The sequence below is a fragment of the Lontra canadensis genome, unplaced genomic scaffold (assembly GCF_010015895.1).
Source record: "Lontra canadensis isolate GAN:19392208 unplaced genomic scaffold, GSC_riverotter_1.0 scaffold153, whole genome shotgun sequence".
NCBI lineage: Eukaryota > Metazoa > Chordata > Mammalia > Carnivora > Mustelidae > Lontra > Lontra canadensis.
This window is the reverse complement of record NW_022631147.1, coordinates 816,793-837,691: the sequence shown is the minus strand read 5'-3', so window position 1 is coordinate 837,691 and position 20,899 is coordinate 816,793. Positions and strand designations below refer to the sequence as shown.

General features: G+C 50.8%; 1 protein-coding gene across 3 annotated transcripts in view; it reads right to left on the bottom strand.

The window, feature by feature from the left end:
- Window positions 1–6,427: 6,427 nt before the first annotated feature.
- The window catches only part of WNT5B (Wnt family member 5B), a 105,076-nt gene continuing 90,604 nt past the window's right edge, over window positions 6,428–20,899 (bottom strand). The window contains exons 1-5 of one of the 3 annotated variants that reach the window (XM_032844377.1): window positions 20,729–20,758; window positions 18,618–18,769; window positions 17,167–17,414; window positions 12,509–12,801; window positions 6,428–7,940 (exon numbers count right to left, since the gene is read on the bottom strand). In XM_032844377.1, coding sequence (XP_032700268.1) covers window positions 7,482–7,940; window positions 12,509–12,801; window positions 17,167–17,414; window positions 18,618–18,694 — 1,077 coding nt within the window. In that variant the 5' untranslated portion in view covers window positions 18,695–18,769; window positions 20,729–20,758 and the 3' untranslated portion in view covers window positions 6,428–7,481. Of the gene's footprint in view, window positions 7,941–12,508; window positions 12,802–17,166; window positions 17,415–18,617; window positions 18,770–19,916; window positions 20,177–20,728; window positions 20,759–20,899 lie in introns of those variants that run through there. The other 2 variants (XM_032844375.1, XM_032844376.1) reach the window with 2 other exon arrangements.

Here is a 20,899-nt window from a genome sequence, read left to right as displayed (position 1 = left end):
GCCCCATCAAAAGAAATGTCCTCAGTCACTCTTCTCATTTAAAATCCATGGTGGCCAGAATGGGGAAGATTACTGCACACACCATGAGACTTAGAAGGAAATGGGCATCTCTTTTTTTGGGTGACTCAATGCTATAATTACCTAGAAATCCACTGAGGAACCAGAAAGAGCTCTGGTGTCAGCCTCAATTATCAGCTGTGTGAGTCAAATGATGTGACTTAACCTCTCTGAGTCTTCGTTTTCCCATCTGTCACGTGTGGGTAATAATGCCTAGCCTACAGAGGTCCTGCGAGAATTGCATATAATGTATGACAAGCTGCTGGTATACAATAAGCACTTGGTAATTGGTAGCTATAATTATTTCCCACCTCTCTGATGATAACCCTCAAGCATGCAAAGTATTTGGCTGCATGGACACTAGTTAGGAACAGGGAAGAAACCACGGCTCAACACATGCCTGGAACGCAGCCACTTCCTGGCCCGCACTCCATTGTCATCGCTCATATTCTGTGGCCCAGCTGAGCCGGACTAGGCACTGTTCTCAACGTTTCCTTCGAGTGCCCCTCCCCCCCCCCACACCTCCCCCCAGGGTTGCTTGATTTTTGTAATCTCACGGTTTCCTTGACGGTGCTACCTTTACACTCCATCTTTTAAAAAAATAAGTAAAATAACACCTAGCTCTTCCCAAATTCCTCCAAACGAAAAATCTAAAACTCAGCTTTGCGGCACTTCGGATTCTGTTTCTGCCCTCTGCGGGAGGACCCCACCGCCCAAATGCTGAGCGTAGGCGTGAGCCCCAAAGACGTGTGGCCAGAACTGATAGAACAGCGACACCGTGTGGCCAGAAGGAGGCAGCCCAGCCCAGCTCGGGAGCCGCCTGAGCCCGAAGTCCTCCCGCAGGCGAAGAAGCCGTTAGACCTGTCAGTTAGAACCCAAAATGAGGAAGGAAACACAGCACCTTGCAAACGTGGGAGGAATTGCTTCCTACCTGACAAATGTGTCCTCCCTGCCCCCAGCTTAAGATCTGAAGGCTGGATGGCGCGTGCTCTCAGAGCAAAAAGGACAAAAGAAGGCTAGCCATAGGACATGTGTAAAGTCTCAAATGTTTGCTGTGTCACTCCTCTCGGGGGCTGTGGAAGATTTACAGAAAAATCTTGCAATCCTTATTCCTCTCAGGTGTTTCTTTTGGCATGTACTCAGACCTCGAAGAACTGGGAAAAGGATGAAGGAAGCGATGGCCACCGTGGACTTACCCGGTCAGAGGGAAGGTATCTCTAAATCATGAGCAGGAATGACAGTATAAAATAACCATATAAAAAATGGCTACATCTGTGGGATGGCATGTCAGCCAGAGGTTGTCACGGAGTCTGGTCTAGTCATCTGCTTCCTAGCAACTTCACTCCCTCAACTCCATCAGACCCGTCATCGGGTATCCTCCTCATCCTAGAAGCGATTTGGGGAACTGGAGACTTTTGGGCTCCTGTTTTTACCTCTTGGAGAAGAGTTTCAGGACTTGTCCCATAATTAGGGATTTCCACAGATAAAAGACTCTTCATGAGCATTTCCAGAGTGAATGCTTAGGTATTTCCATGCACAGTGGCAAACTAGATTACGTGTTGTCTGATCTAACCATCAGCAGAGAAATTGGTGAGAGCAGAGCAGCTTTCCCTGTTTTTGTTTTTTTGTTGTTGTTGTTGTTTTGTTTTTAGATATCATTTATTTATTTGACAGACAGAGATCACAAGTAGGCAGAGAGGAAAGCAGGGGTGGGGGAAGAGCAGGCTCCCTGCTGAGCAGAGAGCCCAATATGGCGCTTGATCCCAGGAGCCTGGGATCATGACCTGAGCCAAAGGCAGAGGCTTTAACCCACTGAGCCACCCAGGCGCCCCTCCCGGTTTTGATACATTCTTAAACCCTTCCACTTCATTGACTTGATTCCCCCATCAGGTCACCGGATGGCAGAGGGAGTCCTGGCCCGAGAGCCCCCTGCCTGGGAATTTGGCACAGGGGTGAGTAAAGATTTGGAGTCACTTTCCACTTTCCAGATTTGGAGTCACTCCAGCTGGAGCTGGAGTCTGTTACCTCGGATGCCGTGGGCGGCCAAGTTTCTGGCTATGAGGAGCAGAGGAAGCGGGTCTGCAGAGGAGGAGGAGAAGGGAGAGAGAGCTTGAGGGGTCTGTCTTCAGCTCCCAAAGACCCTGGAGTCACTAAGACTGTCCTGGAACCTTATAATTGCCTCCCTCCCCTGAAGCTGATTCAAGTTGATTTCTGTTGCTTACAACTTTGGAAGAATAAACTACACAGTGGCCCGGGCAGTTCATCTTATCCCTCAATGTCTCATCTATTCAGTAAAAATCATCATTCATTCATTCATTCACTCAGCAAATATTTACTGAATGCTTTCTCTGAGCTAGGCACTCTTTAAGGTTCTAGGAGACACAGCTGAAAACAGATTTTGAAAAATCCTCTATGAAACTTCCTCTCTACTCAAATGGTCTCTGGAAATAATGTAAGTATATGAGGAAAGGTCATAAACTTCAAGTTGAGTGCCAGGAGAAGGGCCTGTTGACCCAACACACAGAACACAAGCCCCAAGTCTTAGAAAATTTACTGGAGGGAGAGGGCCACTTTAAACAATACCCTTTCCTTTTGGCTTTATAATAAAATTGGATTAAAAAGGTGTACCCTGGGGCACCTGGGTGGCTCAGTCAGTTGGTCCTCCAACTCTTGGTTTCTGCTGAGATATCAGGATCATGACATCAAGCCAATTTCACCATTAGGCTCCCTCCTCAGCTGGGAGTCTGCTTTCCCTCTTTCTCTCCCTCTGCCCCTCCCCCTGCTGGGCTAGCTCTTTCTCTAAGGTAGATAAATAAATTTTTTTAAAAATGGACGCCTGGCTGGTTCAGTTGGTTAAGCTACTGCCTTCAGCTCAGGTCATGATCCTGGAGTCCCGGGATCGAGCCCCACATCTGACCCTCTTCCCTCTCATACTCTCTCTCTCTCTCAAATAAATAAATAAAATCTTAAAAATAAATAAATAAGGGGCACCTGGGTGGCTCAGTGGGTTAAAGCCTCTGCCTTGGGCTCAGGTCATGATCCCAGGGTCCTGGGATCGAGCCCCGCATCAGGCTCTCTGCTCGGCGGGGAGCCTGCTTCCCCCTCTCTCTCTGCCTGCCTCTCTGCCTACTGGTGATCTTTGTTTGTCAAATAAATAAATAAAATCTTTAAAAATAAAAATCTTTACCCTTTCCAAAGCATCTTTTCTTTTCTAGGTCCCTTCTGATGCTTCACTGATTTATGATGCTTTGCTGAGAGACCCCACCCCGAGGCAAACTCTGTCTTCGCAGACACTGTGGTTTCCTACCTGCTCCGGCTGCAGACAGCTTCCATCTATTTTCAGTTATCGTGGGGAGCAGTAGATAATACACATAAGTGACACATTAAATTCACAGATAATTTTAAAATCTAATTTTAGCCCCTCCTTTTCCCACTCCGTTATTTATCAAAACTACTTAGGAGGCCCAAATGAACTGATTTGGTTCTATCTTCTGTTGCTGCTTCTGGTAGAGTTGCAAATGAACAGATTGAAGACCAAAAGGCAGACAGCAGGAGGGAGAAGGCTAAGAATATGGATAATCTACAGGATGAATGCCCAAACCATCTAGAAAATTAGCTGTGCGAGGAGCTGAGAGCTCAGTCTTCGTGTTGCCTAATGCCTGACCCTCACATCTAGGCAAAACCTTCCTCCTTACGGGCGGGCGAATTACCCATCAATCTTATGTAAAACCAGGAATTAAATTACTTAGTGTTTTGCTGTAAATACAGTGCAGGGATTCCAGAATGATAACTACCAAGAACTTTAGCAAGCAAGAAGGGCTCAGGTGGCCCTTCTCAGCTTTCCCACATTCCTTCCAGAGCTAGGAAGGCTGTCATGGCCAGCCAACTAGAGCACAGGGACCTCCAGTAGAGAGGCACCGTCCAAATTCTGCAGCATCTCGGCCAGAAGGGGTGATTTTTACTTTTTTTACAGCTTCCTTGCCTCAAGTGCCTCCCCATTTCCCCTCCAGAATTGACCAGAAACATCCATTCCTGCGTGCATGGGTGTGCAGGAGCTCGCACACACACCCCCACACACCCACCTGCAGACACACACGCACACACTCAAGTCCTCCCAAGATACATGTGACCAGTGTCAGTGGGGTCTGGCTATGCGTCAGAGCCCGTTTTAAGATGGAAATGACTATTTTCTTCCACCGTCTCGGGATCGTGTGGATCTCTGCCCAAGCAGGAGGTTTCTTTTTTGATAAAGGACTGCAGCTGATGTCTTGCTAGCTTCTAGAACTCCAGTGGATGACAGAGCCGAAGAGAGACACCAGGCAGGGAGGAATAAATGCGGCAAGTTTTGTTTCTCACCTTTGCCAAGCATAGAGAGCAGCTGACCAGGAACTGAATTCTCCAGATTAGGGTTTCGAATCCAAATTCTTGGGAGACTTTCATCAGAGTGCCTTTATGAACAGAGGGCTGCCCTCACCTTAAGCCTGGGACTGCTTTCATACCCTCCTATCGAAATGGAGGCAGTCAGACATAACTTCCTCCTAATTTTATCTTGAAGACAAGATAGGTAGGTGAGTATTACCTTACTCTTATTTGTAATACATCTGTAGGCTTCCCAGTCCTGGGCAGAGGAGGGAGGTAGAACATCCCAGGACAAACCAGTTCTGCTCTGGGCCAGAATACCCTTTCCCCTCAATAGAAAGGATCCCCAGGATGGCTAGGATTTCTTGGTCAAGGCATTATATCCAATTCAGTGATCCTTCAGTAAGATGACGTGTCGATCACAATGTATTTCATGTTCTAGAAAAATCCTGCACAGGGCAGCTAGATGCCCCTCTCCCTGCAGCTCAACCTGACCAGCAGAGGAGCCCCTCAGGGCCTTTTTAAAGATTCGGACAGTTGCCCCAGCTTGACCCCAGACCAACTGGATGCAAATCGCTGATGTTGGAGACTAGGACTCTGCATTTTGCAGTGTGGTTTCTGAGCAGATGCTCACTGTCCTGGGTGGGTCTTCAGATTTTCCAGCCACATTCCTACAGATTACTGGTCACATCACAGACAACTGCAGGCTCACCAGGGCTTAACACGCATGTAACCGTAACTTCATGCCAATCTATTTGGACGAGTCAATCTTTCCTAACCTTGGTGGTCAGCGGTTGCAACAGTCACACTGGCGTTTGAACACATGACTTGCTCCCTAGGTCAGAAAGAAAATATTTAATGTTTACTCCACCCCCTCACCATGACTCTGCAGGAAGACCTCAACCTAAAAGGGGTCGTGCTTCTCCTTTTGTGAACATGAAGGTCACTTTCTGTGGACCAGTCACTCATGGTTAATTTCCTGAAGTTTCTAAAGAGGAACTGGATTTTGACTCTTGAGCACTTGGAGCACCTGACATAAGGTAACCCTCCAGGAGTGACGACAGGTGATGTGAGGAAGGGCAGGAGTGCCAGCCAGTGTCCCAAACCCTTATGATTATTGGTGGATCTGCATGACCAAGTTCATTGGCTGAATGCCAGCTAATGAAGCCAAGGACGTAGTTTGGATCTTTTGTAGGCCAGTCGAGTTCAATCACTTTCTTTCATGAACTGTTCATCTCGAAAATGTCAGCCAAAGGATTCTGAGTAATAGCGTGAGGAATAGGGTGAAACAACCCGAGGTCTGAGGTTCTTTGATGACAAGTCAGGAGGCTCTTCTCTAGGCCCTAAAGACACAAGTGTACACATGGACCCAATTCTGATTCAGACAGAATCTCTTTGAGATTGTTTTGCAATATAATTTGCTCATTATAGCCCAAGTGGACTCCTGAATTCTATTATTTCTCCAGAATTAAAACTTTTCTGGAACAAAACCGGTGTCTTTATGGGGTAACTCACTGGGTCCCTTGTAAGCTGGTCACTCTTGTGCACCTGGACCCATGTGTCCCAGGAACTACTTCCTCCCTTTCTAGAAAGTAACATCTCCCTTCGTGGATCATCCTCTATCTTCTTCTCTCTCCTGGCTCCAGATTCTGGAGTCTGAGACTGGACATGGCAACAGAGACAAGGGTGCAGAGAGTGTCCCCATTACCTGTGTTCTACCAAGGACCCAGTGAACAAACCAGGGGTGACCAGGGGTGGGGTGTTGTAGGATGGGAGAAGAAGGGAAGGGCAACATGAGGTTTAAACTGAAATCTCTGAATTCTTTTGCTCCTAAGAGTAATAGTAATAGCTAGCATTTACAAGTATTTAAGTTTGGGCTGATCTTTGGGGAGAGTGCTTAAATGCTTTCCCTTATTCAATTCTCTTATTACTCTGTCTCTGTCTCCGACCACCAGACTAGAGCCCTGCAAAGTTTCCATTTCCTTACCCTCTTCCACATGCGCACGCCATGTACCAGGGTTCCAAGGATCAGATCAAAAAGAAAAGGAGACTCATGAAAGATTATTGTGTGTCCAAAGAAGGAAAGGGAGAGAAACTCCAGTGAAGGGTCTTTAATGTCAGGCAGAAACTGTACATCTGGGGCAGAGATGAAAAGAGCAAGCCAGGCCAGCCGAGCCTGACCCGGCCACACATCCTGTCGCTCAGGGGGCCTCCCCCGGGGTGGAGGAAGTGACAGCAGCAGCATCCCGTTTCCTCTCCCTGTGGGAGCATGGTGCAACGTTTGCTCAGTCCAGTTTCACTCCTGGCTCTCTGTGGCTCAGGCACAAACATTCAGTTCATCTCTCTCCTAACATGTCAGGCCAATTGACCCCCTTTCCTCTCAGTGCGGGAACCGGTGGCAGGACCTAGTGAACTGTGGAGGGTGGGTAATGCTCGCTAGACAGACATGCCTGGGAGTCTGCGGAGGTGCAGGTCCCTCTGTGGTCACCTGTCAGGGATGACATCAGACCTCGGCCCATTCCTGTTAACTGTGGATTCTGCCAGGACATGCCCGAGGGAAAGGGTAAGAAAACACCAGCCCTCTTCCGGAACCAGTCAGTATTCCGGACAAGACCCTGAAGATGGGATGGTGTAAGCAGAGCTCCTGCCGCCTTGCACAGGGTCTCCTGGCCCAGTGACAGGAGTCACAGAGTGGTCATCCAGCCGGCAAAGGCTCCAGACTTCCAGACAAAATCATCTTCTGCATCCAACCGCCACTTGTCTCCTCCAGGCCATGGTGGATAGACAGTGACTAGTCCCATGTCCCTATATCCGGAGAGTCCCCGCAACAGGGAGGGGGGAGAGCCCCTGCCCCCGCACCCACCGGGAGTAGAGAACCAAGCACAGCGCAATCCTCAAACACCTCCAGCGTCTCTTAAATAAGCTTTTCCTTTCCATTTTCTTCTCTTAATTATTTATCATCCATCCCTTTATTTATACAAATATAAAATAGATTTATATAGATTTATATAATATAAACTTTGTGAGGCAGAGTGGCGAAGCGGCCGGAAGAGCACCCCGGCCGGCTATTTACAGACGTACTGGTCGACGATCTCCGTGCACTTCTTGCACTTGACGTAGCAGCACCAGTGGAACTTGCAGTGGCAGCGCTCCGTCTGCACGCTCTTGAACTGGTCGTAGCCGCGGCCACAGCACATGAGCTCGCAGCCGTCCATGCCCTCCGACGTCTTGTTGCACAGGCGGCCCTGCGTGCCCAGCGAGCCCGTGGTCTCGTTGCGCAGGCAGTAGTCCGGGCTGGGGTCCACGTAGACCAGGTCCTCCGGGGTGGGCTGGTTGAAGCGGCTGTTGACCAGCTCCAGCTTGCCTTTGCGGGTGATGCGCATGGCGGCCGCGCTGTCGTACTTCTCCTTCAGCTGGTCCCCCACCTTTCGGAACTCGGCCAGCTGCAGCCAGCACGTCTTGAGGCTGCAGGAGCCCGAGACGCCGTGGCATTTGCAGGCCACGTCTGCCATCTTGTACACAGCCTGAGGGGGGGCAGAAAAAAGGCATCAGAAGGAGGAGCCCGGGGCGGGGGGGGGGGGGGTGATGGCAGATGGTAGGAGGGTGGCTGGGGGCACCTAGAGGCCAAACACGGAAGGGGATGGGGAGGGGCAGAAGAGTCGTTTCTCAAATGTACAAAAAGATCTTTCCAGGAAGCTTGGTTACCCAGATAGAAAGCAGATAAAAGGAGCACCGGGCAGAAAAACACAGGGGAGGCAATGTCCATGTCTGATCGGCTCCAAGGACGATGGCATTTGGTGCCCTTGCCCTTCCTACTTTGTCCATGTCTTATTACTTCAACTTGTTATGATACATGTGTCATGTTCACGATCAGGGGAAAAAAGGATATTTCTATCTTGAACCAAGCCTCAAATAAACAAATACAAACCAACAAACTGTGTCCAGCTTTTGCATGAGACAGAGTACAGTCAGGGGCTATAATAAAAAATCCAGTTGTACTACCAGCCCGTGACAGAAACTGCATGGCGGTGGCTGGCCAAAAGCTGTTCGTGACTTCGCCAGATCCCCTAAGAACTCAACGGCCCCCTTTTCTGTGTTAACATTTGGCCATTAACTCCACGGAGTCACAGGGACCTCAGCACAGACCACATGGGGCTGTTGAACAAGACCATTTCCTTGCGCCTGGCACCCCCTGGAGAGGCTGAGCAGGGAAGAAGAAGAGTGGAGCCCTGGGCCGGGCAAGAGTGGGTCGCTGGGCCCACCAACAGCGGTGATTCATCTGAAAACAAACCCATCTCAAAGCCACTGAACCACAACAACGTGGAGTGGATCTGAACTTGGGTTATCCCAAATCAAAAATTTTTTAAAAAGCAAGAGTCGACCAGAATGCCGCTTACAAAGTGCTTTTCAATGAAAAGCACCCTGATGCATTGTGTCCGACGGCCCTGGCAGCAGGCCCGGAAGTACAGATGGCGGGATAAAAATGCAAGCCTGCTGCAGAACATTTTCTTATGCCACAGCCATTGTCACCGACTGAGTCGGGACTCTTTTTCAAGGGTTTCTCTCGGATTTCTTTTCAAGAGTCCCCAGATTGTGTCTTTATTCAGCACTGTGCAGACACCACTGCAGGTGCAAGAAATAGCTTCACCATCATTAGCTCATATCACTATTGTCAAAACTCTTCCTGATTTTTTTTCTTTTTTTGTGGTGTGGAATTATCCCTACTGTTGTGTGCTGGAGAAACTGAAGCTCTAGAGAGGCTCAATATTCTGTTCAGGGCCACCCAGAAGGGAGTCAGAATGACTAGCCCTTTTGCACTCCAGTCTTGAGGCTTAAAAACGGCTTAGGGGAGAGAAGGACGGAGGCTCCTCCCCAAGGTTAAAGGCACCAGTACTGGGCTGGCAGCTCCAGGTCCATGGCATAAAGGAACCAACACCCCATTCCAACAGGCACTTCAAAGACGGGGTCTGCAATTACCCTGTTCTGGCAAAAATCCCCCCCAGTCTGAGCTGGGGCCTGACATTCCTCTGGAAATGGTCCTTGGTTTAGAGAGGGAGGTCAGGCATCTGGCGCTGCTGGAAGCAGGAAACATTAAGAGCCTAAAACTGTGTACCCTGCCACTAAGTGACCAAGGGGACAGGATAAGCATCTCTACTGGGAGCCAACAATTAGGGAGATTTGAGGAAGGAGAGCTGAAGAGGACACCGCAGAGGAAAAACAGGAGCTTTTGTAAAACAAATCGGAGAGGAAAGAGTGTCATGGATCTTCACTAAGAAGATATTCATTCCACCACCCCCCCTATGAAGAAGGACACTGTAACAGTCATATTCTTAAATATTTGCTCTTGATAATGTAGAGAAGCTCCTCTGACAGGAGAAGGTAGAAAAATAAATCCCAATTTTTAGCCTTTCCTGCCAACTGGAAAAGCAATAAAAGCAAAATTTTAAAACATTTTCTTAGTTCTGCATCTTGCCTCCTGACAAAGCCCTAAGTCCCTCTTCTGCGCTGTCTAATGGTGTGACTGAGCTTTGTAACTGATAGGAATGTCATGAGGATTAGACAGCTTTTATCTGGAAAATGCTTACGCCCTTGAGTGACAAGGCAGTATCAACCAACCGCTCTGGCCATCAATGTCTAAAATGGGGTTACTAGAGCCTCTCAAAGGCCAAGAGAAATTTCCTGCAAAGTATGCCCCAGATTTACTCTGTGGCCAAGATGTCAGATCCTAGATATTCCATTAGGGGGAAAAAAAATTGGCTGGGGTGCCTGACTGGCTCAGTCGGTGGAGCTTGCGACCCCTGATCTCGGGGCTGGGAGTTTGAGCCTCGTGTTGGGTGTAGAGATGACTTAAAAATAAAACCTTTAACTGGTTGTAAAATACAAATCCAGGGAATTTTCAATTCCTGCCACTATTTTAGTCTTCCCTACGGAATTTTTTTGTGTAGGTGTGAGGAGGTGGGAGGTGAGTACCTTGGCCTCAGATGGTGATTGATGGTGGAGGCCTGCTTCTTGGAGAGCGGATAAAAAATAAAGAGGGACAGGAATTCCCAACCTGGTGCAGACAGAAGCAAAGGGAGAGATAAAGGCTGTGGAAGAGGTGTGGAGACTGGGGGAAGGGGGCCCAAAGGCAGGGAGACAGACAGAGGAAGATGGGGAAGGTGTGTAAGTGAGAAACAAGGCAGATGGAAGGAAGGTTGGCCAAGATAAGGGCCAGAACAAACAAACAAACAATTAAGGGCAATAAAACGAGGAGCCAGCAGAAGTGGGGTCAAGACTGTGACTGAAATGGAGCCCAGAATAGGATGAAGGCCTAGTCACCTCAGCATCTGCCACAACGCCCCAAGGAGAGCTCAGAGCAGAGACAGGAAACAGCCTTCCATGAATTTGACCTCTTCCTAGGCGGCACCGTGGGACCTTTGCTCTGATTCGCATGTGCTCACCCACCCACCCGAGTAAAGCACGGTGAGAGTGCTGCCAGGAGCCACGGACGGACGGAATCCCTGAGCTGAGGGAGATACAGCCAGTGGGAGGAGGCGAAGGAGGCTGTACCTCAAAAGGTAGCAATCAACCTCCCTCAGTTCAGAAGCAGAGACTACTCATGATGGGGGATGGGAAGGATTTTAGGGAATAGTGGGTATTTGAACCAGGATCTTAAAAAAAAAATGGATAGAATTTGGCCAGTCGGGGGATAAAGTGAAGATCGTAACCTTTTTTTTGTTTTGTTTTGTTTTTAAACCAGGCTCTCACACGGTTAGATCCCCAAAGCCTGGCATGCAGGCTGCCAAACAGAGAGGAAGTCGTGGGGGAAAGAGGTGGCCCCACAGATGTCCTCAGAGTGGAAGTTCATCTAAGACAGTGCTGTTCTCTGTGCCCTGGTTCGAACCAGAGCAACAACCAGAACTCACGACCCCATGGATTCACACCACCCCCACACACAGCTCTAGCCTCTGGAGATGGGCTCTGAAAGGAAGGCTGTGGGCAAATGAACAACTCTAATTTCAACGTGACATCCCACTACTGACGAGACCAAGTTTCCACAAGCGTGCCATGTTCTACCAACCCAACATGACAGGTCCCCAGTCCACGAGAAGCTGTTTCAATTCCATTTATTTGGTACGTGTTCCTAAGAAACAGAAGTCGATTTTTTAAAAAACTGGTAAATACTTTTTTAGAAATATATCCATATCCTGTCACTGAATCACCAAATGAACCAACATGAACTTTCTGAATTGACTTATTCTCAGGAAACCGCTAGTCTCATTGTTTCTCATTAGTTCTTTGGTCTTGAGACAGTATCTTGCCTGGGCCCCAGAGCCAGCTGGCTTGACACAGACCCGAAGGCAGACAACACGCCCAGAAAGAAGTCTGTGTCGTTTCCTGAGAGGTCTGTGGTCCCCCCTTGCCCTGAGCCTGGAGCGACTCGTGCCACCCAGCACTCAGACCTCACGCCTCTCTGTAAGGGAGACCCTGAGGCACCCACCGGCCTCCTGCACGGCCCTCTGGCGGCGAAGTGTGTCTGCCATTAGCGTGGACGCGTGCTTTAGGATCAGGCCTCTGGATGCGCACGACACCAACTCTTAAACATCAGCTCTGCTTTCCCCTCTGTCTCTCACAAATCATAAACCCTAGGCTGGGTCTCATGGCCTCAACTTCCAACTGTCCTATCTGCTTGACAAGAACTCTACTTCGAGCGCCTGGAATCTGATGACAAGGCTTCTCCTAAGGGCTCTAGGGACAGCCGTCCTGGGAGAAATTAATGAGGTTTATAAAAATGACAGTGGCACGTGCCCAGCTGGGGAATGGAGCCTCGTGAAATGGATCGGGTCGGCAATGTGGGCTCTCTCTCACGCTCTCTTTCTCTCTCAAATAAATAGATGAAATCTTAAAAAAAAAAAAAAAAAGAGGCATCCCATAATCCTGGAGGTAAGATTCCCTATGGTCAGGACGACCCCCTTCCTCATGGCCAGGCCAGGGCTCCCAGCTCAGCCCAGGAGCAACGGGTTAGCCCAGGGTGAGCGTGAGTGTGCGTGCGCGTGTGCGCGTGCGTGCGTGCGTACGCGCGTGCGTGTGGAGGTGGGGCAGCTCCGCTTACCCTCCGCCCCGCCTCGTTGTTCTGCAGGTTCATGAGCACCCGGCCCTGCTCCTCCGACCCCTTGGCGAAGTTCTTCTCCCGCTCTCGGGCATCCACGAACTCCTTGGCAAAGCGGTAGCCGTACTCCACATTGTCCCCGCAGCCGCCCCACAGCCAGTCCCGGGGAAGGTCCTTGGGCCTCGCTGTCCGGCTGCAGCCGCACGTGGAGAGCTCGCCCTCTCTGCAAGCCCTGCTGATGGCGTTCACCACCCCCGCGGCGCTCACTGCATAGGTGAAGGCGGTCTCCCGGCTCCCTGCAAGAGAAGGCGGGAGAGGGGGTGAGGGATGCCAGAAGGTAGGCCCTTCCCTTCTTTCCACCTTTCCCGGCCCCAACACCATCGCCCGGCCTCTAACACTCCCAGGAGGGAAACTATGTCAGGAGAAGCATCTTTCACGTCCCATGGCTCTAATGGTTAGGAACTCCTCTTGATAATGAGCAGAAATTTGTCTCCTCTACCCTGTGAGCTCACACACTAGAATGAATCCCTCCAGCCCTGGCCCACACTAACATCCATTCCAGGGGAGGTTACGTGGCCAGTAGATTCCGAGGAGGCAGACCTAAATGGAGGGGAGAGTGGGCATTAAGGAGTTTATGGGACATGTGGGACGAACAGAATGAGCCAGAGTAGAAATCATGGGACCAATAGCAGGAGTCTGTATCCTAGCAAAAACACAGGTCACCATTTCTCACCACTTGATGGGCCACACATCTGTCTTTTTTATTGTTGCCATTATCTAGCTAGACAGTGGCAGAGACGAGGAGAAGTGAGCCGGAATTACAATGTCCAGAATCATCCACACGGTTTTGCTCTGCCTTCCGCGGGATCCATGCTGCCTCCTGACTCGCGAGCACTGGGAAACCACAGCTACAGGATACTGGGCACGATCCCACTAAATGTCCAGATCACTTCCAGGAGAAACTCTGAACTGTGTTCCTCTCTATTGCTCTAGTGAACCACTTAAAACTCCTAGGATATATGTTCCACTTTAATAAAAACGTTTATAAAAAATAATATTCAGCCTCCAGGGAAATGCAAATAAAAATCACCATGAAAGGATGCCTGGGGGCCTCAGTCAGTTGAGTGTCTGTCTTCGGCTCAGGTCATGATCCCAGGGTCCTGGGATCAAGTCCCACACTGGGCTCCTGGCTCAGCGGGGAGCCTGCTTCTTCCTCTGCCTGCTGCTCCCCCTGCTTGTACTCTCTCTAACAAATAAATAAATAAAATCTTAAAAAAAAAAAATCACCTGGCGAAACCACTATACACGCACGAGGATGGCTAGAATCAAAAAGGGTGCTTGGCTGGCTCAGTCGGTAGTGTGTGACTCCTAATCTTGGGGCTGTAAACTCAAGCCCCACGACAGGTATAGAGATTACTTAAAAAAACAAAATCTTAAAAAATAAAATAAAATAGGGGCGCCTGGGTGGGTCTCAGTCAGTTAAGGGTCTGCCTTTGGCTGGGGTCATGATCTCTCAGGGTCCTGGGATCAAGTCCCATATCTGGCTCCCCACTCAGCAGGGAGTCTGTTTCTCCCTCTATGCCTTCCCCCTGCTGTATTCTCTCTCTTTCTGTTGTGCTCTCTCTTATACACACACACACACACTCTCTTTCAAATAAATAAATAAAATCTTTAAAAAAAAATAAAAATAAAAGAAGTAGACATCCCATAATCCTGTCTTGGTGAAGACGGAAGCAGTCTACAATCCTCAATTGGTCTAGAAGGATCTCTCACTTTGCCCTCCTTCTTGATCATCTAGGCGGGACACAGTCAAGCTTGCCACCAGACCAGACTGGGCAGGTCAGTTTTTCTTGGGGAACCAGGGGTCAGCTTCTGGTCAGATGTGGACTAGGAGCAGGACAAGAAAAACCCAGACGAGGCAGGAAGTCACACTCATGATTCAGCCATCAGGACCCACATCTGAGTCAGGGCTGATCCGTGGTCAGAGACCAGCGCTCTATCTAATCTAGGGTAGTTAGAATAGGAGAATGAGCAACCAAGGATGCTAGGGTGACCGACGGGCTTGAAGGGAGGAGGGCCTATTCCCCTCTGTGAGGGAGCCATGCCTGAAAAATCTTCCTAAGATGGAGTCTCAACCCCCTGACCGGGCATCCTGGGACAGGGAGGAGCCTGGATCTGTAGCCTACATCCCTCCCACGGGGATTCTTCCTTTTCACAGCATTCCTCAGGGAAGTCGGCTGGGTTTTCAAGGCAACCCAGCCCATCATCTTTAATCACCAGAACGTTCTTTCTTATAGTCAGTTGGAAAACGCCTCCCTGTAACTTCCACCCGCTGGAGCTCTGCTGTCTAATCCATTCCCATTTGACAGCCTTTCAGCATTTGAAAACAACTGATAGGCCTTTTATGTGTTGTCTTTTCCAGGCTACATATGTCTGATTTCTTCCTCAGTGCTCTAGCAAAAAAAGCTTTTCCAAGCTGAATCATGCCCCTCAGAACTGCCTTTCAAAATAATATGCCTGCATCCGAGCAAAATAGTGCAGACACTATGGGCTCTGACCGTCCTGCCCTATCATGATGGGTTCAGATCCCACTCTGTCCTCAGGTGGATTAGGGTCCTGGCAAGGGCTCTCTGCCTCTTTTGGTTGGGGCACCGAGGGTGGGCAGCTCTGCATTCCTGGGGAGCAACTGGGTCCTTTGGGAAGTACAGACTAGTAGTGCTACTCTCAGCCAGCAGGGCTTCGGAATGGGCAGCAAGGTGGGGGGCTTCTCTGTAGGAGAAACAACTCAGAATGGAAACCCGAACCACCTCAAGGATAAAGGCTAATTAACCCGCAACCATGTTGCTGCTAGAGACCTGGCATCGTTCCCCTACCAGGAGGCAGCAGGACACGAGCACACCTTCTCTCTGTTCCTCAGTAGTTCAACACAGCTGCCAGGAAGGTGCGGCCATGCGCCCCCACCAAGGCTGAGCGACGTTCCACTGGCTCCCTCCAAGCTGCTCTGCTGCCCTCTGGTGGTGGGCCCTTGCAGCAGCTTCAAAGAAGGGAGGACTTACTTGGAAGTCATATAAGAGAGCCCCAGAGAGGATTGATTCCCCAAGAGGCACCCTGGGCCCAAGGGCATAAATGGAGGATAGCTTCCCAGGTAGCATAAGTCTGCAGGGAAGCTACAAAGAGAAACTGTGAGAATAAGGCAAGCAGGCAGTTCCATTCGTAACAGAATAGGGTCCAGGGAGAATGGAGAATGGGAGGGTAGGCTTGCACAAGTCATTCCCCCAAGCCAGTCCGCACCCAGTGGCACTTCCATTCCTGCTAACTCCTTCCTTTCCTCAAGTGAAGCTCACTTTTTGGCCCTCACTCAAATAAAATTACACACAAAAAGGATCTAGCTGATGTCAGGCACCCTTTAGGTCCCTGAAAGTGATTTGTGGATGCCTCTCTCTAAACCTGTGGTCCTCCTGCTGTCCACACCCAGAACCCAGTGCTGGGAGTGCGGCTAAGACTTTACTGGATACTAAGTGTATTTGAAAAGAATCAATAAATCATAAACAGTTCCCACTCAACCCCAAGTCCATTCCTTTAGGAAAGCTGCCGAGTAAGACTGTTGCAGGAACACGTGAGCTCTCCTGTCTAGACCTGGAGTTGATACTAGAGGAAGGACGAGGGCAGCAAGGTTCAAAGCATACTCCTCCCCCGCGCCCTCCTCGCTTGTCAATATGGGTAGGGGAAAGAGGTCAGGAGGGAGGGGCCTTCCTCATACCCTGCTTGCTGCTAAAATAATTCTTTGAGGGGAAAATCCCAGCCCCAGGTAACTCCCAAATGTCCTCCTTCCTTGGAAGGGAAATTCTTTTGGAGAACGGGAGACAGGAGAATACAGTGCCCTAACACCTTCTTTCTATGGCCCTGGGGATCAGACCCAATAGAATAGGGCCGGATTTCTCAATTTCTTGCCAGGGAGGGGAAGATTGCATTTCAAAAGGACCTAAAACAATTAGACCCCAAATCACACCTCCATCTAAGCAATAGGGCAGCCAGAGAGTCCGAGAGTGGGGGAGAGGGGAAGGGACAGGAATCCAGGAAGAGGTGGCCTCTCATCTTTCTTCTGGATGTGTCCCCTTCCCCCACATTCACACACATCCCTTTGGAATGAAAAGTCAGGGCTGGATCTGGGTCAGGTTAATGACAGCTATCACCAATTTGGCCCAAAGTTTCTCTCTCTCCCTCAGGGTCCAAGTGGCAGAGGCAAAATTCATCTCGACTTTCAGAGCTGCGATTTTCGGTTCTCTATCCAATGCTGTCAAAGCCCTTCCCCTGTCTGACCCCTGCCCACCTGTGCTGAGACAAAGGTCAGTGTTGGTGGGCACATCTGCTAATCCACTCTGACTCAACTCTGCTGTTTCTGCAACCTTATTGGAGTGAGTCGCCGGCGGACTGCCCCAGACAGGGTGAAGCTGGGAGCAGAGGGCTCGCAGAGCGCTAGCAGGGGTGGGGACCGACATCCCATCTGAGACTCTGCTTCCAGTGTGCATCTCCCACTCCCCTTGCACACCACTTCCAAGCCTCGGAGAACTCACCTAGACACTCGTGGGGGCTCTCTGTGCCAGGCCAGGGAGGTGAGCCCGGCTCCTGTAGCCAGCCATGTGTCGGTGGTGGGCTCTTACCTATCTGCATGACTCTCCCAAAGACGGACGCGTTGTCCACTGTGCTACAGTTCCACCGCCGCTGGCGAAATTGGTACTGGCACTCCTTGATGCCCGTCTTGGCTCCCTCCCCGATGTAGGCCATGTGCTCCTGGTACAGTTGGCACAGCTTCCTCTGGCCAGGGGAGAGCCCAGGAAGCTGGCTGCACACGGGCTGGGCACCGATGATAAACATCTCAGGTCTCTGCACCGGGTTCATAGCTAATGACCTACAGCGGAGATCCAGAAAGGGGACGGAAGGCCCGGGGGTGAGCCTAGGCTTGCGTGCAGCCTGAAATCATTCACTCAACATATTTAGCTTTCCTTCTGTGTGCAAGGCCCTGTACTAAGGGTTTGGAAAAGAAATCTGCTAAAACAGAGGCCCTGCCTTCACAGGGCACTGTAGGAAACTGAGGCACAAATGCGGATGATACGGAAGAGGTCAAGGGCCAAAGCTAGACTTGGGTTTCTGGCTCCATGGTGATCAGACAGAGAAAGAGCTCTTCCAGCCGGAGAAAAGATTTTTATAAGGCAATGGCCAGAGTACGAAGGGGGTCTTAAAGGATGGCGGGCAGGCAGAGAAGGGTGATAGAGCAGGCAGAGGACATTCATTCCAGGCAGAGGACTGAAACAGCCAAACCTCCACAGGAGAGCACATGACTTATTCAGGGAGTGCGGGTGACGCACTCACTCTAACCCAAGTGCAGGGTGTGATGGAGAGCAGTAAATTCCGTCAAGTAACACTGCCCTTACGCCTGGCAAACAGAAGCCAATTTACATACATCACAACCTAGTCTAAACGTTTTCGCTTCCATATCCCACCCACAAATCCCCTAACCCACTCTATCTGTTCAGGGGCTCTCGCTTTGGCTCATCCTCTACCAGAAACAGAAAAGTGGTCAGTTAGAAGAAAAGACTCTGAGACCAATGTAAGGGGGCCCAGACATGGCAAGATAGGTGGGGAGGGCTGGCCATTTCCAGGTTGACTTGGCCATGACAATAGTCTTAAAAACACAAAAGAAGGCCACGCACAATGGTCCTGCAAATCTCTCATCCGGTCATCAGACTTATCAAATAGGAATTCTACTCTCCCTGTACCCACTGGGAAAAAAAAAGAAATCCATGTTCTTACTGATCCAATAGCAAAGCGAGAGCTATTTCTAACAATCCATGGGGACAGAGGAAGGTCCCAAAAAAGGGGAAAGCGGACAGGATCAGAGGAAAAAACCAAATGCACTAATCCTTTATCCTTGCTGAACCTTTAGCTCTGGGGGCTTGTGAGACAAAAGGCTGTCCTAGTTTTCCTGGGATAAAAGCGGTCCTTAGGATTCCTACGAATAAAAGAACGATCACAACCCACGGTGACCCTTCTCCACATTTAATTACCAAAGAGGCGTAGGTTGTAGAGAAGGGCCTCAGCCCCTCTCACTCACCACCAGGAGCTGGCTTCAGCTGGAAGCTGGGCCCAGCTGGACAGCAGAGCAGCGGCAAGCAGCAACAGGCTGGGCATGGTGGGCCTGGGCCTCGGCCCTCCCCAGTGCCCTGGGAAGACCCCGGGGGCGGTTGGCTTCTGAAATGGGGCTCCCTGGAGAAGAGAGAATGGAGGGAGAATCAATGTGGAGATGTAGCCAATGAGGCAGGACCTGCGGAGAAGAGGATCGGGAAAAGCACCGAGAATGAGCTGGGTGGGGGGGGCTGTCCAACATCAGGTTCTGTTCCCCCCACAAAAAGATTCAGCCTCTTTCCATCCTCCATCTCCTACTGCTACTCTTCTCACCAGGGGTCCAGTCGCCTTTGTGTCTCTTACCCCAAACTGTGGGAACCCTACCCAGGACCTAATTCCAAAGGGAACAATGAGCTGAGAAAGGAGAAAAGAGAAAGGAAAACAAGTCATTTCCAGAACAGAGTGTGCTCAAGGTAGCTTTAAGGAAGATGCTTTGGTCGCTGTAGTGCACACCTGCCCTTCTTCCAGAACATCCAAAGAAACCACCGCACCATCCGCTCCTCCCTGTGTGTCTCACTCCAGCCTGAACTCTCCTCCAGGCACTAAGAACAGCTGAGGAGTTGGATTTGCTGACAGCCCAATAGGAGTCTTCCCTCCCCAACTGTACCCTTCCCACTCCAAGGAAGCTTCCACATCCCAGCCCTTGTTTACCGGGAACAGAGCAGACAGAAGAGTGAGGACTCTGCACTTCCTCAAGGGCAACTTGTCTGAGAAATGCCATGTGTCCCCAAAGCTCCCTCGGGTGAGGTAGTCTCTTCCTAGGTGGCCTCCTTGCCCTCCTCTGCACTGTAGCCCTCTAGGGGAGGCCAGGAGCGCTGACGGCAACGGTGAGCTCTTGGTCTGCAACCCTGGCCTCAATGGTCTGTGCCCAGGACCCATCTTCCAGAAGCAACGACCCCTTTCCTTGTAGCTCAAGAGCTTCCCACATCTTTGCCTATGCTGTTTGTAACTCGCGCCCGTGTCTGTATCCCCCGAAAGAGCACCTTTTCTCCAGCCCTTGGAAACAGGCGGAAAATCCTTGCTTCTGTATCCTAGAGCAAGTCTATAAAAACACGCCCCCTCCCTCTCACCTCCACCTCGTTTCCCCCTTAGCTTCCATCCAGGGCGTGACCCCACATCTCCAATGAGTCTTCTTCCCAGACCCCTTAACACCTCCAACTCCACACACGCACGCGCGCGCACACACACACACTGGCACGCGCTCCCAGCCGCTCCCGCCCCGTCTCACCGAGCGGCTCCCCCGGCCCTGGGACTCCAGGCTCTCCGGGAGGGGGCGGCAGGTGCTTCGGGTCATCAGCCTGGGAGATATTTTTGTCCTGGGGCCACCAAGAGAGGAAGGTGACCTGAACAGGATCCAGGAAAGCTGGGCCACAGCCTGGTTCCCACCCCCTTTTGGTTTTTCTTCTTGAGGTCTCGGCTGGGGCGGGAGCACCAACAGGCAGGTGTGCGGGGCCTGCAGGGGGCAGATCAAAGAAGAGACTTGCTCCTTCCCCTTTGTCATGCAGAGCCAGCTCGGAAATGATCCGGCCTCTGGCGCGGCCGACTAACAGCTCCCCACACCCTGCTTTCCTAACAGACCTCTCCTCCTCTAAAGGATGCCCCCTCCCCCTCAACCCTCTCCCCCCCCATAAATCCTCCCCGTCCCTCAGGGCAGGAGGTCTGTGAATGCACCGACTGGAACCAAGAGAGATGGAGCAGAGATAGGGCTGGCACCAGAAGCTAATGGCTTTATGGAGGGGAGGGAACCAGGTCCAGAGTGGGGAGGACGAGAGAAGAGCTTCAAAGGGTTTGCTTGTGCAAACATCCTCAACTCCACCTACCAGTCCTTCTTGGGGACTGAGGAGTCAGAGCTGCCCCTATTCCCTGTGGTCCTCCTCCCTCCCCCACACCTGCCCTCCCACCACCATGCCTCTGGCCTGCCCCCACATACAGCCTCACACGTTGCCACTGCCAGCGAGCAGAGTTCTGTCTCCCAACGGGTGACACTTCTTATCCCAGGGGATGCCCCCTTCACACCAGCGTCTCTCACTTCTGCCACACCTTTTCGTCAAGCTCCTGTGAAACTTTTCTGGTTCTGCGGCTCCTGGGTTCAACTGAGGCCACATGGTGGTGGTGGTGGGGGGGGAGCGTTTCTGAGCCAAGGACAGGACTCCGTGCCTGCTAACGGTCACTGTGGCTTTGACTCCCCAGTGACAGGCCAGCTAGGGCCAA